The sequence below is a fragment of the Stylophora pistillata genome, chromosome 7 (genome assembly GCF_964205215.1).
Source record: "Stylophora pistillata chromosome 7, jaStyPist1.2, whole genome shotgun sequence".
In the NCBI taxonomy this organism is placed as follows: Eukaryota; Metazoa; Cnidaria; class Anthozoa; order Scleractinia; family Pocilloporidae; genus Stylophora; species Stylophora pistillata.
In genome coordinates, this window is record NC_142525.1 from 29,519,134 (window position 1) to 29,538,216 (window position 19,083).

At 38.7% G+C, this 19,083-nt stretch overlaps 2 protein-coding genes across 3 annotated transcripts in view; one reads left to right on the plus strand and one right to left on the minus strand.

Moving 5' to 3' along the window:
* Positions 1–7,293, minus strand: part of LOC111320781 (uncharacterized) — a 55,505-nt gene extending 48,212 nt beyond the window's left edge. Inside the window, exons 1-4 of the mRNA XM_088728494.1 lie at positions 7,032–7,293; positions 6,855–6,909; positions 5,228–5,278; positions 4,415–4,459 (exon numbers count right to left, since the gene is read on the minus strand). Of these exons, the coding sequence (XP_088584620.1) occupies positions 4,415–4,459; positions 5,228–5,278; positions 6,855–6,909; positions 7,032–7,042 (162 nt within the window). The 5' untranslated portion in view covers positions 7,043–7,293. The remainder of the gene's footprint in view (positions 1–4,414; positions 4,460–5,227; positions 5,279–6,854; positions 6,910–7,031) is intronic.
* Positions 7,294–9,190: 1,897 nt separating this feature from the next.
* The window catches only part of LOC111320751 (uncharacterized), a 43,057-nt gene continuing 33,164 nt past the window's right edge, over positions 9,191–19,083 (plus strand). The window contains exons 1-9 of one of the 2 annotated variants that reach the window (XM_088728495.1): positions 9,191–9,389; positions 9,525–9,603; positions 13,245–13,298; positions 13,803–13,847; positions 14,640–14,684; positions 15,965–16,009; positions 16,543–16,587; positions 17,116–17,178; positions 17,539–17,592. In XM_088728495.1, the coding sequence (XP_088584621.1) occupies positions 9,385–9,389; positions 9,525–9,603; positions 13,245–13,298; positions 13,803–13,847; positions 14,640–14,684; positions 15,965–16,009; positions 16,543–16,587; positions 17,116–17,178; positions 17,539–17,592 (435 nt within the window). In that variant the 5' untranslated portion in view covers positions 9,191–9,384. Of the gene's footprint in view, positions 9,390–9,524; positions 9,604–11,423; positions 11,441–13,244; positions 13,299–13,802; positions 13,848–14,639; positions 14,685–15,964; positions 16,010–16,542; positions 16,588–17,115; positions 17,179–17,538; positions 17,593–19,083 lie in introns of those variants that run through there. The other variant, XM_088728496.1, reaches the window with a different exon arrangement.

Sequence of the window (19,083 nt, forward strand, 5' to 3'; positions counted from 1 at the left end):
TAAACAAGCGTTGAGTGCACATTTTCAGCCGAAGAGAAACAAGTGGGCAGAGAGGCACAAGTTTCGAAAACATGCTCAACTTCAACATGAATCACTTGATACCTTCATTGCAGAGTTACGTATGCTGAGTTTAACATGCGACTTCGGGGAAGCAACTGATGATATTCATGGTCAAGTTATAGAGAAGTGTTCTGACGGATATCTACAAGAAAAGCTACTACAACAAGGAGAGACTCTTACACTGGAAAAAGCCCAGACGCTTGGGAGAGCAATTGAATCTGCAAAGAAGGATACACAGCTACTTGGGGGTCACGGGGCCCAAAACTTGCCTGGAAAATCTGATGTTAATGCGGTAAGATCTTCAGTAAATAAAGCGAAAGAAAAAGCCTGCTTTCGATGTGGAAAAACGGATCATCTTGCTAATAACGAAAGATGCAAAGCTAGGAATGCACAGTGCATAAAATGTAAGAAGACTGGTCACTTTTGGAAATATTGCAGATCAAGAGAATCAGAGAATAAAGAAGATGTAAAGTTTGTCCAGCCAGTCCAGCAACAGTCAGATAAGTCTAACCCTGAATATGTTAGGTATACTACTAATAATGAGGGGCTGGGTGTTGAAACTGATGTTGAAATCAATGGTAAACTTGTTCAAATGATGATTGACACTGGCTGTGCTAAAAAACCTTGATCCCTCAACAATGGTTTAGAAACAACCTGAACATTCCTCTTAACCCAACCAATGTCAAGTTGTCAGCTTTTGGTGGAGGAGACCTCAAGTGTTTAGGAGTATTTGATGCTAAACTGAGATGCAATAAGATGGAAGTAATGGAGCCAGTGTATGTGATCGATGTGGAAGGTCCCCCCCTGTTGGGAAGAAGCGCCCTGTCCACCCTCAACCTTGTAAAAATCCATGCAGTAGGGGAGAGCCCAACCAAGGCAAGGGAGAAGATCTATCAGGAGTATGAAAATCTCTTCAAGGAAGAGCTTGGAGACTTTAAGAATTATGAGTACAAAATTAAAATCAATTCAGATGTCCCTCCCAAGGTACAAAAACAAAGGCCAGTCCCAGCACCCTTAGAGGAGAGATTGAAACAAGAAATAGAGCGAATGATCCAAGAAGATGTGATTGAAGAAGCGGCAGGAGCATCATGGATATCACCTGTGCAGATTGTCTACAAGGGGAATGGAGAATTGAGAGTGTGCGTTGATCTCAGGGAAGCTAATAAAGCAGTGATAAGAGAGCGGTTTCCAATTCCTAGAATCCAAGACCTGTTACGGCAACTGAGTGGGGCTCGGATGTTTTCGAAAGAAAGAATCTAGAGAAATTACATCGTTCATAGCCGCAGGTAAAGTGTATTGGTTCAAAAGGCTGCCCTTTGAACTTGCGTCAGCACCAGAGGTGTACCAAAGGGTCATGAGCATAGTGTGTGAGGGCTTATCAGGTGTGCTTAGCTACTTTGATGATGTTGTGGTGTACGGGTCAACACCAGAAGAACACTGGAAGAATCTTTGTGCAGTTATGGATAAACTTCAAGACTTTGGCCTTTGTCTCAATGCAGACAAGTGTGCCTTGGGCATGTGTGAGCTGAAATTTCTAGGACACGTCATCTCTGCTGAGGGCATTAAGCCTGAACCTGACAAGGTAAAAGCCATTGCAGATGCACCAGTACTTCAAAACCAAGCTGAACTGAGATCATTTCTGGGAAGTATTACATACCTTACACAGTTTGTTTCCAACCTTGCAACAGTGATCACTCCCTTACGATATCTTATGCAGAAGGGTGTGGTGTGGAAATGGAGTACAACAGAATCCAAAGCCTTTGAGGAAGTTAAAGAGCTTCTGATTAAAGCACCATGCTTTGCACACTACTCATTGGAAGCCAAGACCAAACTTGTAGTAGATGCCAGCCCAGTCAGTCTTGGGTGTGTCTTGCTGCAAAATGTTGACAGCCATTGGCAGTCCATATCTTATGCATCCAGAAGTCTAACTGCTGCAGAGAAGAGATATTTACAGATCGAACAAGAGGCAATGGCTGTGCTGTTCAGATTGCAGAAGATGCATTCTTACATTTATGGTCGCCACGTTGTCGTCTCGACTGATCATAAACCACTGCTTGGCGTATTCAATAAAAACACTCAATCAATTCATCTTGAACGGATTGCTTTGAGAGGTCAGGACTATGACTTCTCACTCACTTATGAACCTGGATCTGAGAACATTGCAGATGGACTGTCAAGATTACCTTTGAACACTACTGTTACAGAAACAAGTTTTGTTGAGGAGCATGTACACTTTGTCAAAAGTGCTGATGCTTTGCTCTCAATTGATGAAATAAAAGAGACTGGAGAGTCTGACCCTGAATTACTAGAGGTGGTGAAGGTACTTGATGGAACCCAGAACCTGGTAAATAATAAATGGAAACATTTTAAAGATGAACTGAGCTTTGCACAGGGCCTACTGTGGCGGGGTCGATGAATTTATGTTCCTGAGAAGTTGAGAAAAAAGGCATTGACCTTGGCACATGAGGCTCATCAAGGTATTGTGCGCTGCAAGCAACGCCTTCGTAGAATCCTGTTCTGGCCGGGGATAGACTCTGACGTTGAGGACTTCTGCCGAAATTGCGAGACATGTGTGCGCCTTCAACCACTACAACAAGACACACCTAATACAGCACCTCCTCTTCCCGATTACAGCTGGGAGAAGTGTGCCCTTGACCTGGTTGGTCCATTTCCTGGAGAGATCTACATCATGACTGTTGTTGATTACAGAAGCAAATGGCCTGAGGCTATTGTCCTTAAGCGTAATACAAGTGAGAGTATAGTAACTGCAGATATATTTGCACGATTTGGATATCCAAAAGTTCTGATCATGGAGAATGGACATCAGTTCGTAGCTGAGGAATTCCAAGACTTCATGAAGGCAAATGGAATACAGCACAGAAGAGTATCACCCTATTTTCTACAATCAAATGGGCAGGTGGAAAGATTTCATAGGTACCTAAAGCACAGTATCAGAGCAGCAGAGTTAGATGGTCTATCCTGGACAGAGGTTCTGCCCATAATCCTGCAAGTTTACAGATCCACTCCACATGCCAGGACTAACATGACCCCAGCTAAACTGTTTCTCAACAGAGAGATAACAACAAAGTTGCCAACAGTACCAGAATTGGATCGGAACAACCCTGAAGAGAGGTACAAGGAATACCAGAGGAAGTTATGTGAGTATACTGATGCCAAGCGACATGCACAACAACATAACCTAGTACCTGGGGATATTGTATTTGTAGCAAATACAAAATCTGGAAAATTGATTCCCATGTTTGGTCATCAGAGGTATGTCATTGTTCATAGCAAAGGACCAGATACTTTCGAACTTGTCAATGCTGAGACTGGACAACATTTCACTCGTAATGTGAAGTTTCTTAGTAGAGTTCCACGCATGGAGCTACCAGTTAATGATGACAATGACAACGGCTGCTTGGAGTCGGAAGAGTTCACTGGGGCAGCGATGCCTCCTTTGGATCAACTCGGATCTACAGTCTCAGATGATAGGAATCCCGCAGATAGTGGTCCGACCGACTCAACAATGGCATTGAGACGTTCAACTCGAACGCCAAAGCCAAAGAGAGATGCTGACTTTGTTTATGACTAGAACATTGTTTTAGTTCTTCTATGTTAAGTTGCGTTGTTAGAGTGGACTTTGAACGTTAAATAGGTTAGGATGGGATGTTATATCTGGGTATCCATGGATATTTCAGGCTTGGCTGCTAAGCCTAAGGACGTTTTAGATATGTTGGATCTGACTACTTTCGGTGTAAACTCTTCTTGTATATTTGAGTCTGTTCCGTTACAGTTAAAGACTTTGTGACACTACAGCGTAGTTTACACTGAATCCAAGCAAGTAACCCTGTATCTGTTTCATGGCAATGTCTGATTCAAACATTGATAAATAGACAGGAAAGCTTCAGAAGAGTTCTGGCACAGTTTTTCCACAAATCATTCTGAAGTAGAAGTGATTAATTAAGCAAACATAATTTTATAACTGAATAAAGGCTGATATGAGTCAAACCATTTTTAAAACTGATTAAATGTTTAACAATGTCCAATGCTGCTCAATTCTGTAAACTAGTTTAGGGACCCACATAATTATGTTTGTTATGAAAGCAAATTACTCATTATCTGCAGGCTTGTTGCAAAGCACTAACTGCTGGCAGATTGTGCCAGATGAAAAAGTAGCAGCCACTGGCTGGATTTTTGGCCAGCAATAACTTTTTAAAGCATGATAATAGAGAAGGAAAAGCACATTCCATCTTTGACATACTACACTATTAAAACTTTCAGCCTGCAGCCCTAACTTCCTAATTATAACACTTTCTCATGAAAAGAAGCTAGAATAGTATTAGGAGAAACAAACCTCCCTTCCTGGCGGTCCCTCGACTCCAAACGTTCCTGGTCTTCCCTGCAAGGGTAAAAATTACAATTATATATATTGCACTCAAAGATGACAGGGGGAATTTCTGTGTAAAAAACATTCATTTGACACACATTTGAAATCTTTCCCTCAAAGAAAAAAATCAAAAGTTTCAAATACGATCAATTTTGAAAAGTCCAGTTTAAAGATAGCAAGAATATACAATAACCTCCCCTCAATAAAATCTCAATTTTGCAGAAGGAGTTTGGCAAAATTAAATTATAAGATCCTTCACCTGACAAAAAGGATATTTAGGATACATGATCCTCAAAACTGGTTCAAGGAGCAGGTAGGGAGGAAAGTTCATTTTAACCCTTTAACTCCCATGATCTGGTTGTCAATTCTCCCCTCTAGCTGCTATACATTTCCTTGTAAACTGGTCTGGAGAATTTGGTCTTCAATCAAAGCAACAACTTCTACCTGATAAGTTTGAGTATTCTCATTACCTGTTTGCTAGATAATGTATAGATATTATAAGGAGAAGTTACAGAGTAATCACTCCTGGGATTTAAAGGGTTAATCAATTTTCTAATTAAATTTTCCCTTGGACAAATGCCCATCACACATGCTATAAACAAAATAATTCCAAAAATTTCTACTTCATGCATGGCAAAATTTCAGGGCATGAAAAATAATTTTACATAGTAGAGATGTTAATTTTGCATTCAACAGTTTGTTTCAGTTCCAAAGGTTTGCCTGAATCAAAGTTGTTTTCCATAATACGATAGACGAGTTAGTTTTAATTATATGACTTACCCTTGAACCTTTAGGTCCAGGTTTACAATTGCATTTCTCATCATTTTGATCCTAAAGATAACGAAATATATTGTTGTAGTTAATTCATATACCCATGTCCTGAAGGTGTATGCCTATTTCTAAAAATTAAGGATTAATACACCTTCTTGCAACAATGTATAGTCACTGAAAAAAAAGTCAAAAGAAAATAAGGAAAAAACCAAATGCAAATCAATTGGCCTATGAAATTACAATGTGGCTGTTGACAATTACAATATGGCTGTTTGAGAAAAGTCCAGTGATTCCAAATCCAATGTTGGTTTTCCTGAATTATTCGCCCTAATATCCTTAAGTGACTACATAAATCATTTAATAACTACATGTATGTTCCTGAGACTGATAAAAAACTATTTTCTAGTGTGCACAAGAAAGGAGAATTCTTCTCCTAATTTTCAAATTTCTCAATATAGTTCCAAACAAATATCAAACACTTTCATGACATTTTTTAAGACTGCTGGGAATTTAGTCCATTTGAGATAGCTAGAGCACGACAGTCTGAGTACAAATTTTCTTCCAAGTTCAGAAGAGATTTTCTCGTATACACGAGCTGCAAAAATTCACTGACTTCAAAAACAGGATATATTTCTATACAAATATTGATTACCCTGAACAGGTTTAATTTGCACGACGTTTTCTGTAGAAATTTGATCAATATTTCTGACTCTTCGTGTCGATCAGGAACACAGAGATTTTCATGCCCACATTTGGATATTTCATTGCCTTAATTCACTTACATAAACGCGGTTTCCTCGCTAATTTTCATTTTTGTTTATTTCTAATAGCCATACTATATATCGTAGGCATCTTCTATCCTTCAGAATTATCCTTTGGATTTAATTGAGAATAGTTAAACTCAGTTTCAAAAGCTATTTTTTAAAATTTTCCGTGACGATTCGGTGGCACTCGGGTTCATGCACTATAAAAATCTCTCAGGACTAGAAATGGGGACATTTCAGAAACCCATGCCACTTAATTGTAAACGCTTCTCATTTTGGTTTTTCCGAGCTTTCACTAATTAAGATACCAAATACATTTTGAGCGCAATGTTTGTTTGTCCTCCTGACATTGAAAGAGATGTTTGAATTTCCATCTATTTTAAACTCTTATGGCATTTAATTGCACGCAGGTCGATGAAACAATCCTTAGTTTGAAATTGTGTCGAATGCGAAGCAATAAAATCTTAGAAATTCCTAACTTTAAACTATTTACCGTTATGAAAAAAAATTGAGAAGAGCAATTTTTTTTTCTTTTTGCTAAAGCTAATTAACTCAACCAAAATATCACCACATTACTACGTGGTGTTTAAAAATAATCAGAAGAATATGTTTTTCCCGATGCATAAACAACATTTTATTGCGCACTTGAAGAATCTTAACCTAGTCGGGCGACAGGGTGAAAGAGACATACATGTGGTTGAAGTACTCACGAAAGACAGAATGTTACCACGCGCGACAACTCGCGAGTGAGTGGAAAGTTGGCGTGAGGCGCACGCTTAGTTTTACCCAAGAGATTTCTCTAGAGCATATACATTTTAGCAATCGCAGTCGCCAAGAAACTAAAATAAGATGATTGGATCAGCAAACCTTACCTGTGAATTCGCTGTTCTGCACACAAAGAAAAGCAGGGCGAAAAGAGAGGCCGCCCTGTTGAAGAGAAATGAGAGAAATAGAACTCAGACAACCCTTTCGTAAAAACCGGGGTAAAAGCGAAGCGAAACCGTACACTGAAAATTGAACAAAATCGAGCCACGTTTTAATGAACCTACCTCAACCCCATGATGAAAAAATATCAAATTATCGCCAAAAAGAGATTTAAAGCATGCAGAACTGAAGCAACTCCGCGGATCGTTCACACGCTTCGAGGAAAGTACAGTACAAGGGTTTGTTATCCGAGCCTGGACGGCCGTGTGTCACTTCAAAGGAAGTGGGTAAAACGAATGTGATGCATTCCTATTCCCCAAGGAGGCGAGGCTGACAGTTGACAGGCACTTGTATAAACCTCACATTTTAGGGATTGTATGCAAAGGTGGAGGGTGATGAAGAGGAAGTATCAAGTTTTGGATTGTGTCTGTCCCACCTCAATAACACGCATAGCTGAGCACGCCTTGGCGCCGAAAGAATCTCCCTTTCGCGGCAAAATTGAGGATCGGCATGTTTACTCAATAAACCGATCGATATTTCCGGTGGGGAGTAGTCTTTGTACCGCTTGAGCTCCACCAATCGATCCCCAACTGTTTTGTGGTTATAATTATTTAGCGTGCGCATAAAACAGCTCATTCATGAAAGAAACGCTTGCTGTCAGACACTTAGTAGGAGGGGACAAAATCGCATCAACCGAAAAAAAGGTGAAATCAAAACGAAGGGAACTTAACGTCTTTCGCGACTCGTATGTCAAAAATTAAAAGTTATCTCTCCACTGGATCTTATCTCGTCCTGTCATCTTGCAACTGTATTCCAAATCACCTTTAGAGATATACCAGTTTAAACCAACATGGGGGTTTGTATTTTGAAATTTTACCCGTCAAAAGAGGTGGTGCAACTGATACAAGTGCGATTTGTACAGCTGCTTGAGCTTTGAAGGGTTATGGGTGAATTTGACTCCCTCCTTCAGGCAGTGAAAAGTGTATGGTGCTTCTCGGGTTTGGCTAGTAATTTTTGCTGACAAAATTTAACACGAGATTTCTTTTTTAATAAAGACCACACACACAAATGGATAAACAAAAGGGTATCGACACTTAATTTTCAAGTGAAACCCCTGGAAACGATCACTCCTCTTAAAACGTAAAAAATGAACACTAAAGAAAAAAGACAGTTTTCTTAGAACTGGGACGTTCATCACAGTGAAGTCGACTTCAACGAATTCCCAAAGTTGTTTTATTTGCTCGTCAGATTAGCCTGAGATTGTCTTGTCTTCAAAGAACAATATTTGAAGATCGTAAAAGAATGTGGAATTATCATTTCACGCGTTGATAAAATAAGTTCTGTTGTTTTTAGTGTGTCCGACTACAAAATTCATGATTATTCGCGTGCCAAAAGTCAAGCGTGATTGCTACGAAAAAGACCATACTAAGCAAACATCACGTCACTTGAAAAAACCTCTCTTGGGCTCTATGGCCCAACACAAGAGTATGCCATTTATATCACACTTCGTTCCGTTCAACCTCAACTTCACACCAGGAGGCCTGCGTCCGTAACCAAGGCTCCTCTTAGGTCGTGGCGGACGCAAGTAAGGTCAAGTTGTCTGGCGTAAGAGAATTATCCGTAATCTTAATCAGTCCTTAGATCAAAAAGCTGTAGAATAAATTATGAAAGTTTCACAGTTAATATCATTTATTTGACGCACATGCACGAGGGTGTTTATCTTGTCTGGGAGCAACTCGCAGATCAGCGATCAGGCATGACTGCTATTTGCGGTTAGAATACTTGAAGTGCTTTTTTCCGGCTGTTGAATATTTTCTGACGAAAAGCAAATAGTATTTGACGCATTTTTCTTAGAATCGTGTGCAGACCTTCAGACCCGAAGGGACTTCCGTGCTAAGGGAAGGACACACCTTAAGTTTAAATCCAAAAATTTCGTCGCGGTTAGCTGAAAGCATGCAATCTTCTCTTCTCTAAGCTCTTTGTTGACCGTCCAGTTTATGTTTAATCTCCAGCAAGCTCTTCTCACCCTAAGAATTAAATCGAGCAGAAGAACACTACAACTAAAAAAATGTCTACTGTCTGCTAAACGTGATCTAAATCCCTAACGACACGCCATCTGAAAGTCTTAAGAAATTTCCGTATAATTATTAGATTAATTTCACGCAGCCTGTCGGTTGTGGGATCTGGAGAGTTGAACCTTTGTTCAATCCGAGTGAAAGCGAACCCACCCAGTCGCAGAACTTTGACACTCGGGAATTTCGCGATCTGTCAATAAATCGTGAAACATTATCACCCGTGACCTGTGGTGAAACAAAAGCCGCTTTCTCAATCTTGGAATTTTGGTCTGCTGTCCATTTGAGTCACCGATCAGCGAGCGACAATTCGCAACTCTCCATACACAAAAAGCGTCGTTCACTTAGTATGTCCAGATAAGAGCACAACAAACGTAGTAGCTGCTTGTGGATATATCAATTGGCCATGCGGTATGTGTTGGCCACGATCTTGTTTTTACATTTGTATGCTTTGATTCGCGATCTCTGAATTTGCCTTGGAAGATCCCAATCGAACACGCGCGTGTAGTGATGTCTAGGATTTAGCTATGCTTTGTCATGTTGCAGGTTTTTAGTCCAATTTGCCGCTGTTTTTTTTGTATTATGTGGATGGTATCTGGTGAATCCTCCTTTTGTGGACGCAGCGGTATGTCTGTTTGATTTTTACTGTTATTCCCCTAGCTCTGGGCTACTCAATCTAATTTTTCACCAATTCACTATCGCTGATCAAGAAGATCGTTTGAATCTTACCGCGCTCGGATTCGGTTTGCAGCTCTTGCAACCCAATAATGCAAGTTATTTCTAAAGGCAGTAAATACTATTCCTAACAAGGCGTATCTCTATTTACATCTGGTACACTCTGAAACCGTTTGGTACATAATAAATGTCCGTTTTAATTATAATCAGTGTGCAAGTGAAATCTTGCTCGAAAATTAGAGTCAGGGACGCACCTCGTGTTTATTCGGCAATAACTATACTACCTATGCTGTCTTTTTACTTGTAAGACTTCTGGTGGCTATGTAGTCTTGATGATTTTCACTACAACATTCATAATATTGATTGCACTGGGCCTCGTGGACAACCATGCAGTCGGCGTAAAATTTTACCACTTGAATCTTCCTCTCTCAATCTTCCAGAGAGTTATCACTAAGGGACATTCAAATAAGTTCAAGTAAATTATAAAGCAAACGTGGATCACTCCAATTTAGATTGTAAGGGCAATCTATTTTTAGTATGTTACTTTTAAATGAAAATTAAGCACACTCGCATAATTAACGTTTGCTTGTTTTACTCAAAGTGGGATAGGATTTGAGAATTGAAACAAGTTTGTGGAGCAATTTTTCTAGATTGTGAACAATATTTGATTCGGTGTGATTTTCTCGGAGGATTTCCTATTTGGAGTGATAACGCGCACGGCACTTCGAGAGGTGTGCGTGAATCTCACGCGCGCTGTACGTTGTACGAGTGCGCGAGTGGCTAAGCGACGACAGACGTGCGACAGGCCTGTCAAGTAAGTTGCCAGTATAACCACTCTGCGGCAGTTTTGGAATAAATCCCTATAATAACATGTTGATAAGACGAAAGCTCTCTTAAGCATGTCATAAACAAAACGGCAGTTTCGGTTGAAACACAGAAAATTCCCCGTTATGTTTACATTCAAATATTAGCGAGACAAGTCTCGCTCGGGGAAAACCATCAAAACAGAGGGACTTATGTTTTGTAATTAGAACTTCACGAATCGATATTCCGAAAGATCATTAAAGTCCCGGGAACTGCCCTAAAGTCATGATCGAAATCGACCATTACGATCTAATAAGCGAATTATAAGATCAACGACAAGGATCAACAGTTTTTTCTCCCGGCGAATCACGAAATTTTAGCAAGATTTAGTTGGTAGTTTTCACACTGCGAGCCGATGAAGGAACCAAAAATTGAACATTTAGACTTCCTGAGACCATCTGTGCGATCCATTTTCATTTCAAATCGTCAGGTAGCCTTCGACCCTTCTCCCAAATCTATTTCCGGTGCTATCGAGGCCGAAGAAAATGCATTCGACGAAGAAATATTTCATCTGTTAACTTATAGCTACCGAAACGCACCTTACTGTTACGTATCGATCAATATCATTCGGAAAACATCGCTGTTAGTACTCTATGGAAAATCGCGTGAAAGCGATAAATTTCGCTTTAAAATTTTTCTTGGCTCTCGTGACTTCCTGCACTGCCCAACAAAATCGGACTAGCCTTAACCTTCCTACTTAATTCAATCTTGAATAAAAGGTGCGTGAAATCGGGCTTCCGCTGCTTTAAAGGATAGAAACTCAGAGGCGTGTTAAAATTGACATTCCCTTTCTTTTTAGTCATGCAACTGAGATCGCTGATATCATTCCATGACGACTGTTCGATTGATAGCTTTTACATGGCATAGCATGCATACATAAGTTTGTTATTCCTTGGGCCAGGAGTCAAACCGCAAATATATAGGTGAGGCTTTCGTTGCCCAATGCACATGAAAGGAATTTTCGTTCTTGCGCAGTAAGGGTTACTCTTTTTTGAGCTTTGTAACAGATTTGGCTGCAAATCAAAGACTTGTAATTAAGAATTGAGCAAAGATTTAAGTCCGTTCTAAAATTGGATGTTTTTCCGGCTAATATTAAAATTACTATACGCAGTACTCGATAACAACAGATATTAATGTTTACATTTTAAAAGACATTTTAATAAACAAACAAATGATCAGCATTGCTAAAAGCCTACTTGAAATGTTGGGAATTTTTCCTTTTGCGTGAGCATATGTTCGGTCACAGAAGTTTCATTTCTTTGAGGTTACACCACCTAACAAAGGATGTCAACCATATCACGATTGGCAGCCTTTTGACTTCCATAACCTATGTACACTAGCTACTGCAAAATTTTACCACACCAAAAGGAACTGGGAAACTAAACTTAAACTTTTCTTATCAAGGTAAGGAGTGGTAATAATACATATATAGCTTCAACATCCAAAAGAAGAATATTAGAATTATAGAATTCCACTCTGGTCCACCCAGATTAAGACGAGAAAAGTATAATTAGAGTGTAAGCAGTTAAGAGGCTTTTCCAAATTTACTTGCGTGGAGAAGAAATACCATGTAGTCTGTGGCCTACAAAAAATGCTGATCGATCAGCAAAAAAAAAAAATGATCCTGCAGCTTACCTCCAACATACATCCTTGCCAGGATATAAGCATTGAAATTACAGTTTTTAGGATTTAAACTGGCCAAAGAACTTTTAAGAATTTTACCTCTTCTGTTGATGACTTTCATGGAAGCGTCATAAGAAACTCTTCATTCAGTCCACTCAGGTCTATTAAGAATCTAGAAAAAACAATTGTGACATTTCAGCTAATTTTCCCAGTGTAAGATAGAAAAAGTATCAAATGCTGACACTGGATGTGAACTCTTTAAATAAATTGAACAGTTGCATAGTAGATCATTAATAAAAACTTGAACATCTTGTTAAAGTTTACCAATGCTGTAGAGGATTCAGGACCTCACCTGCGGTCATTATACCCCAAAGAAATCCCAGTGCATGTGAATGACACCAAGTTACATCTACTAAATCTTCTACAGGATATCCTCCTTTTACAGGACATCAAAAAAAAAAAAACTATATTCCACTGTAGCCTGTTAAAAATTTATGACAAGAAAGAAACTTTTGCTCAACAACTACTTTCCCAATCAGTTGCACTGACCTCAGTGCAGGGAGTGATAACATTTCTCATTGTTTGCAGAGAGATTATCATTGTACAAACTTAGGAAAACAAAATCATTTTGTTGTGAACCAAGGGACTCGAATTGAAACTAGTTTGTTTAAAAAAAAAAAAGGCAGAGCATCAAACCATCGACACCAAGACTTTTCAAATATTTTCAGAAATATTCTGAGTTGTGTATTATAATGTGCATGACACTTTTTCTTTCAAATGACCATGGTCTTGAATGATAAGGATTGTAGCTAACTAATTAAACTCCTGGCTGAAATTTCAAGCAAGGCAGTGCCAAGATGGCATTCAATAATGAATGGTTGTAAGTGTGTAACCTTAGAAGTGTCTGTTGTCCTTCAAGCAATTGCTGGCCAAAAATTCAGCTAGCAGTTGCCAATTTTTCATCCCTCAAATTTCATTAGTAGACAGAGTTTAGCAGCAACCCTGAATGATTCCAGGTTGGAATTTCCAGGCAGCAATAGTAATAAAGATAACTGAATGAAATAAAACAATGTTAACATTATTTCGTGATTTTTGCTTCACCAGTGCCAAGGTTGCCAATCATGTGTTCCGAAATGTATTGGAGAGAAGGGTGAAAGGGTAAGTTCCTTATCAGTTTGTTTCATTTCTCCAAAAACATAATAATTCAATTAAATTATTAAGTAACTTGATTAAGAATTGGCAGCACTTTTTGGTAATGGATTTGATTGTACCTTTAGTGGCTAATTGGTATATCATGGAATCCAAAAATCAAGATATTGATGAAGTAGCAATAATAATTTAAGACAAACCCATCAAAGCCTAATTGATTATATCTATATGCCCCCATCTCTCCAAAACAAAAACAGTAGTAAGCAAGTATAGCTACCAGAAATTAAAACTGCCCTTAATTTTTCTCTGAAAAAAAAATTTAAATCACTAGAAAATTAATCAAATTAATTAATCCGATCAAAAGATAAATTGAAAATTCAATTATACAATAGACAAAATAATATCTAACACCCACTCAAAATGAAAACCAAGGTCCAGTGTATAAAAAACGTTAGCATATATATCATGTCTCTGGTTGAATGTAAAATGCCCCAATCCTGTTTCTCACTATAGGGAGAGAGAGGAAGGGCAGGATTAACTGGCCCACCTGGTCTGCCGGTGAGTAAAGTTTGACTGTTGCAATGCGGATCCAGACCTGGAGATAAGTGGGTGGGCCCATTTTCATTTGTGTGTGCTTCACCTGCTAGCTTTTCTTCTCACTGCGTTTTATTTTTTTTGCCCAAAATAAGGGGGAGGGGGGCCCAGGTCCCTTGTGCCCCACCCCTAGATCTGCCACTGTGTTGTTATCTATGGGATGATTTTGAATAAGAAAATTTCCCCTTCTCAAATTAATTCTTTCACAGGCATCTCTCTAATCCTTTCCAAAACTTTTACATCAATCTCTGAGGTGCATCAAAACAAGGCAAAACCTGGATGGAATTTCAAATCCTTAGGACTTTCACTACCAAGGATATTTTGCATAAAGCATTCTATAGCATTCTGATTGAGTCTTCCTCTATCCTGTGGGTTGGAAATCAGATAGATTTTTCTTTCTTGATGGACAATCACATGTATGAAACACCCCTTAAGTTTGCAACTTTACACCATCACTACTCTCACGATCACAGAAAAACAACCTAAATCAAGAATGTCAAAAACAGATCACCTAAAATATCGTTTTTCTCTTGACTTCGCAAACAACGATTCAAGAGCATCTTGAAACAAGTGTTTCAAATTTTCAAAAGCTCTGAACAACTTCACCTTCAGAGCTACACGGACCATGAATTCACCTGAGTCCGTAAAATCGGGCAACAAAACAAAATCGGGCAACAATTAAAACGTGAGGAGCTTACAAAAAATAACTCTGGAGAAAAATTCGATTAATGGTACTCACCCTTGTCTAATTTGTAGGGTTTTCAAGGACCAGAAGGTCAACCCGGTCCCAGAGGTAATAAGGTAAGTTTTACACAAAGCTATCAAAAAGGTTCTAAGTAAACATAGAGCATTTGAAATGGAAACGATTGTCAACTGTAACAAAATAAAGGTAGTGGAATGGAATCCAATCCAATGCAACCGGCCGATCAAATCCATTTTATGGACAGCCGAAATACCGCTGGCTGTGATGCACAACTTACCTGCCATATTTTTCTAACCAAGGCTTGGTTACCGAGGCTTAGAGTTTTTTATGATTAGCATAACTCAACTGACTTCGAATGCATGTAAGTTAAATCGCCCTTAATTTTGCCTGTATTGTTTTAGTTTCAGCTGAAAATTAAGCAAATAACGCTCCAAATTAAAGATAGTTGTCGTTTGTCGCAATTTTATGGCAAATTTCCAGTTATTTTATTAGTTGCAAGAAGTTGTTTCTGTCATGTCGCCACTTTCGATCGGCCTTTAAGTGTCTTACTTGCAGGACCAGCTGATCCATGCCTTTGATTTCAGACTATTTTGCACTTTTTGAGTTTAATAAGGCGTCCACCAACTTTTTCGTTGCCTTCGCCACCATACTAGCTGTTTCTTTGATGACATATCAGTGACAATGGTTGAAGTTTCAATTATCTGCTATGTAATTTCGATTAGAAAGCTAGTTTCTGTTTCAATACCATTGTTTAATTCTGCTTTATGGTCTTTTTGTAGCTACTGGTGCCTCAATTAATTGGAACTTTTCAATTAACGCTTGGAATTTTATTTTTTATGAACTTGATTTCTTGCTAACCCTGTAAACCTTTCATACCATATAGTCCATTTTACAGTTGTGTGCTTGGTTGCCAAGCCTTTGAACGGGAGCGAGGCTAAGGATGACCTTGTTATGATACAAACCTTGCTGCCTTTCAAATGTAAATCACTTTGTTATCATGCTAATTAGATACAGGTCTCTATCACAACAAGGTCATCTTTAGCCTCACTCTGAATCAAAGGCTTGGCAACTAATTACACAACTGTAAAATGGCCTATTCTCGACATGCATATTCTTCACACTGATCTTTTGACATGTCCTATCATACTGGCAAAGAGAATTTTCAAAAAGTAAAAGTTAATCCAATAGGGAATCATTTTCCTTTTTTGCATGCCCTTGGTGTTCGATACAGATGTGGTAGCATAGGAGAAATCAACTACTAGTCAATCTAACCTTCCCAATAGATTGAGGACATGAATTTCTTTTCTTAATCAGGATTGCACCCAGATACAAGCTTACTGTTCAACTTGCATTGTAACATTTACGATCTTAAATTTAGGGGGACAAAGGTGAAGCAGGTCCAAATGGTGAAAGAGGACCAAGAGTAAGTACAGATCATAAGGATAAACATCATCATAATAATAGTTGTCACAATTTTTTATATAGTGCTTATTGCAAGCCTCTAAGCACATTACAATGGGTAAGAGAGAGAAACAAATTTTGAATCAACATAAAGTGCTTGAAAATCCCTACTAGCTTAAGGCAGACCATTTGGCTATTTACAGAGTGCAGCCAAGGAGTTGAACTCGCAGGGTAACCAAGAACAAATGCAGTGAGTGGCAATGTGGAGGACACACCAACCACTGGGCCATGCCATCTCGAGCTCCACATAATTTGTTTCGTGATATCAACCCTTTAATTCCTTAGATGAAAATTTTAATTCTCAACAATTTCTGTTATACATCACTCACGAGTTTTTCCCAAGGTGATATTCATCTTCCTTTAATTACCTTTCTTCTTAAAAAAAAATTCCTACTAATATTTCAGAGAGAAATTTAATTCTGGTCACAGTCGTGACTGTTAAGCTACCAAGAGCAACAGAGTAAACATGTTTCAATTTTCCTCTTTGTCCAATAGGGACGAGTTGGTCCGCCAGGTTTTCCAGGAGCAAATGGAAATCCAGTAAGTTCAGTCAAACCTCTAAGAATTCTTACTGGGAATGTTAAACCTAAAATGCATAGCTTAGCTGTAGTTAGGACTTACTTGTGACTGTTTACTGTCCACTGCCTGCTGTAGTTGTGACTCTAAAAGTCATCACAAATAATCAAATGCAAGGAAGAAGTTTTGAAAGTGTTTAGGGCCACAGAAGGTTATAGATGACAATCTTAACAGTGCTGGTCACCATTACTCACCATCATTTTATTGATATACATGAGGAAAAAAGAGAATCAGTATTTATATAGTATCAGTGAAAAAAAAGGAAGAGGTGAAAGAGACAGAGCCTTATCCCAAATATGTATAAGATTCATCACAAGTAGAAAAGCCAAATAGCAAACAGAGAACTGTTAAAGTTTTAAATCCCAAGTAAGACCCAAGGACTGCCATAAGATTTATCAGACTGTAACACAGGTATGTCTTAAGTTTAACTTTGACTCAATGAAATAAAGCCACATTTAATGGTCATTCAATTAATATTTTGTTTATTTATAGGGTATACCTGGTGAAGATGGTCCTCGTGGTATGATGGGGGACCCAGGCTGTAATGGAACAAAGGTAAGTAGTGCACAATAACGGGAATGTGAAATGCCTTAAGCAGACAGGTTTGTATGCACACTTGGAACAGCCACCCATACTGTTAGCAGTCAACTGCATACAGTCTAAAGTTGGAATTAAATTATTAGAGGTTGTACAGTTTGTCTATTTCTTGCTTTGACAAAGTAGTAGCCTGGGCTTAAGCTTATACAGTTTTAGAAGGACATATATCCTTGAGGTATTTAGACTGAAAATGATGTCAGTTTTTTTCTTTAAAAATAAAGAGAAAAATGAAGTTGCATGTGAATGAGCTTTCAACTGAAAGTGATTTTTCCCTTAGACTTTTGATTTTCTTTTATTTCCAATTCCATTTGGCAACAGGGTGAGCGAGGTGTCCCAGGAAACCCAGGAAACCCAGGACCCAAAGGAAATAAGGTACATATCAGTATATTTTAATTTTCCACTCTCAAGATCTTGGTATAAATTCTTCTTAATAACCATCTGTTATACATTTCTAATGATTCAAGCTCCAAGAATAAAGTATTAAATCAAACTGTTGTTCAATTTTTTTTCTTTCTTGCAATCACCTATCAATGTGTTGATGCTGTAAGGAAAATCTCATGTTTCAGTCACGTTCGGAATTGAAAAGGTTGAATCATAGAGGTTATAGAACACTTTCATAAATGGCTGCTGGATTGATATTCTTTTTTTTAAATTTAAATTAGCCTTTCTGGCCTCGTTCTCCAGTACAAAATTCAAAAGAATACATTATCTCAAGCAAGGCCAGAAAGGCTAATTTAAATTTAAACGAAAGGGGTAAGGTAACGAATCTGATCCAACCGACGCGTCAGCCAACGTGTCGGTCGGCCGACTGTCGACCGACGCGTTGGCAGCGGGTTTCCCAGTGGAAAAATAGGCTGCGTCGGCGGTGCGTTGGTGACTTTCTCTCATTTATTTATACCTTGAGAAGATGGATTAAGCCAAATTTTCCCGTTGTCTTCTATCATCTGGATTAAGTATAGGATAAGTAATTTTCCTTGCACTATAAACGTAACGAGTACGTTCGTTGACGCCATTTTATGTCGTATTTTCTCAACCCAGACACTGAATTTCATTACTCAGTCTATTCAGACTGGGCACTAATCAGGTTTTAATGAGTTATGATATAACCATTTGGGGCTGAACTCCGTATTGTCAACAACGTCACTTACGAGAGCACACTAGAGAGGCTGGGCGATCCCAAAATGTCCGTTAAGACCATTGAGGACGAGTGCCGAAAACAGCTAGGTGGCCTTCTGCCTATGGTCAAATGCTTACAACACAACAAGATTTACTAATATTCCAGAAAGACGAAACTCGTTATAAACCCACCCTCAAAAGCTTGCAAATACCACCGAGAGAGACTAGAAACTAGTATTGTATGGAGAGAGGTACTAAGTCCTAGTATCGTAAAAAAATGGCATCGCATGCCTTTCGTTTTGTGTCCTGACTGCTAACTATTTTTCTGATTAATTCCATTCTTCACATGCAAAGTAATTAGCCGTATCATCACAGGTTTACAATTGTTTGTTTTCCTTTGTCGGTAATGCGTTTGGTATTGTGTCGGCCGATGCGTCGGTGGTGTGTCGGCCGACGCGTTGGTCAACATGTTGGCCGACGCGTCGGTTGAATCAGATTCGTTACCTTCTCCAAACAAAAGAATATTAATCCGGCAGCCATTTATGAAAGTGGTCTATAGAATAGTACTGCTATAATGTAGAAATGGAAATATAAACCTCCTAAAAGACATTTTTTGGTAAAGACTTGGATCAAACCATACCTCATCAACAATTTTTTCAACAAGTTCAGGTGGTTAGTACAATAGGCCATTTTACAATTTGGATGCATCAACAAACAGTTTCTTTCGAAACTATCAGCCTTTATTCA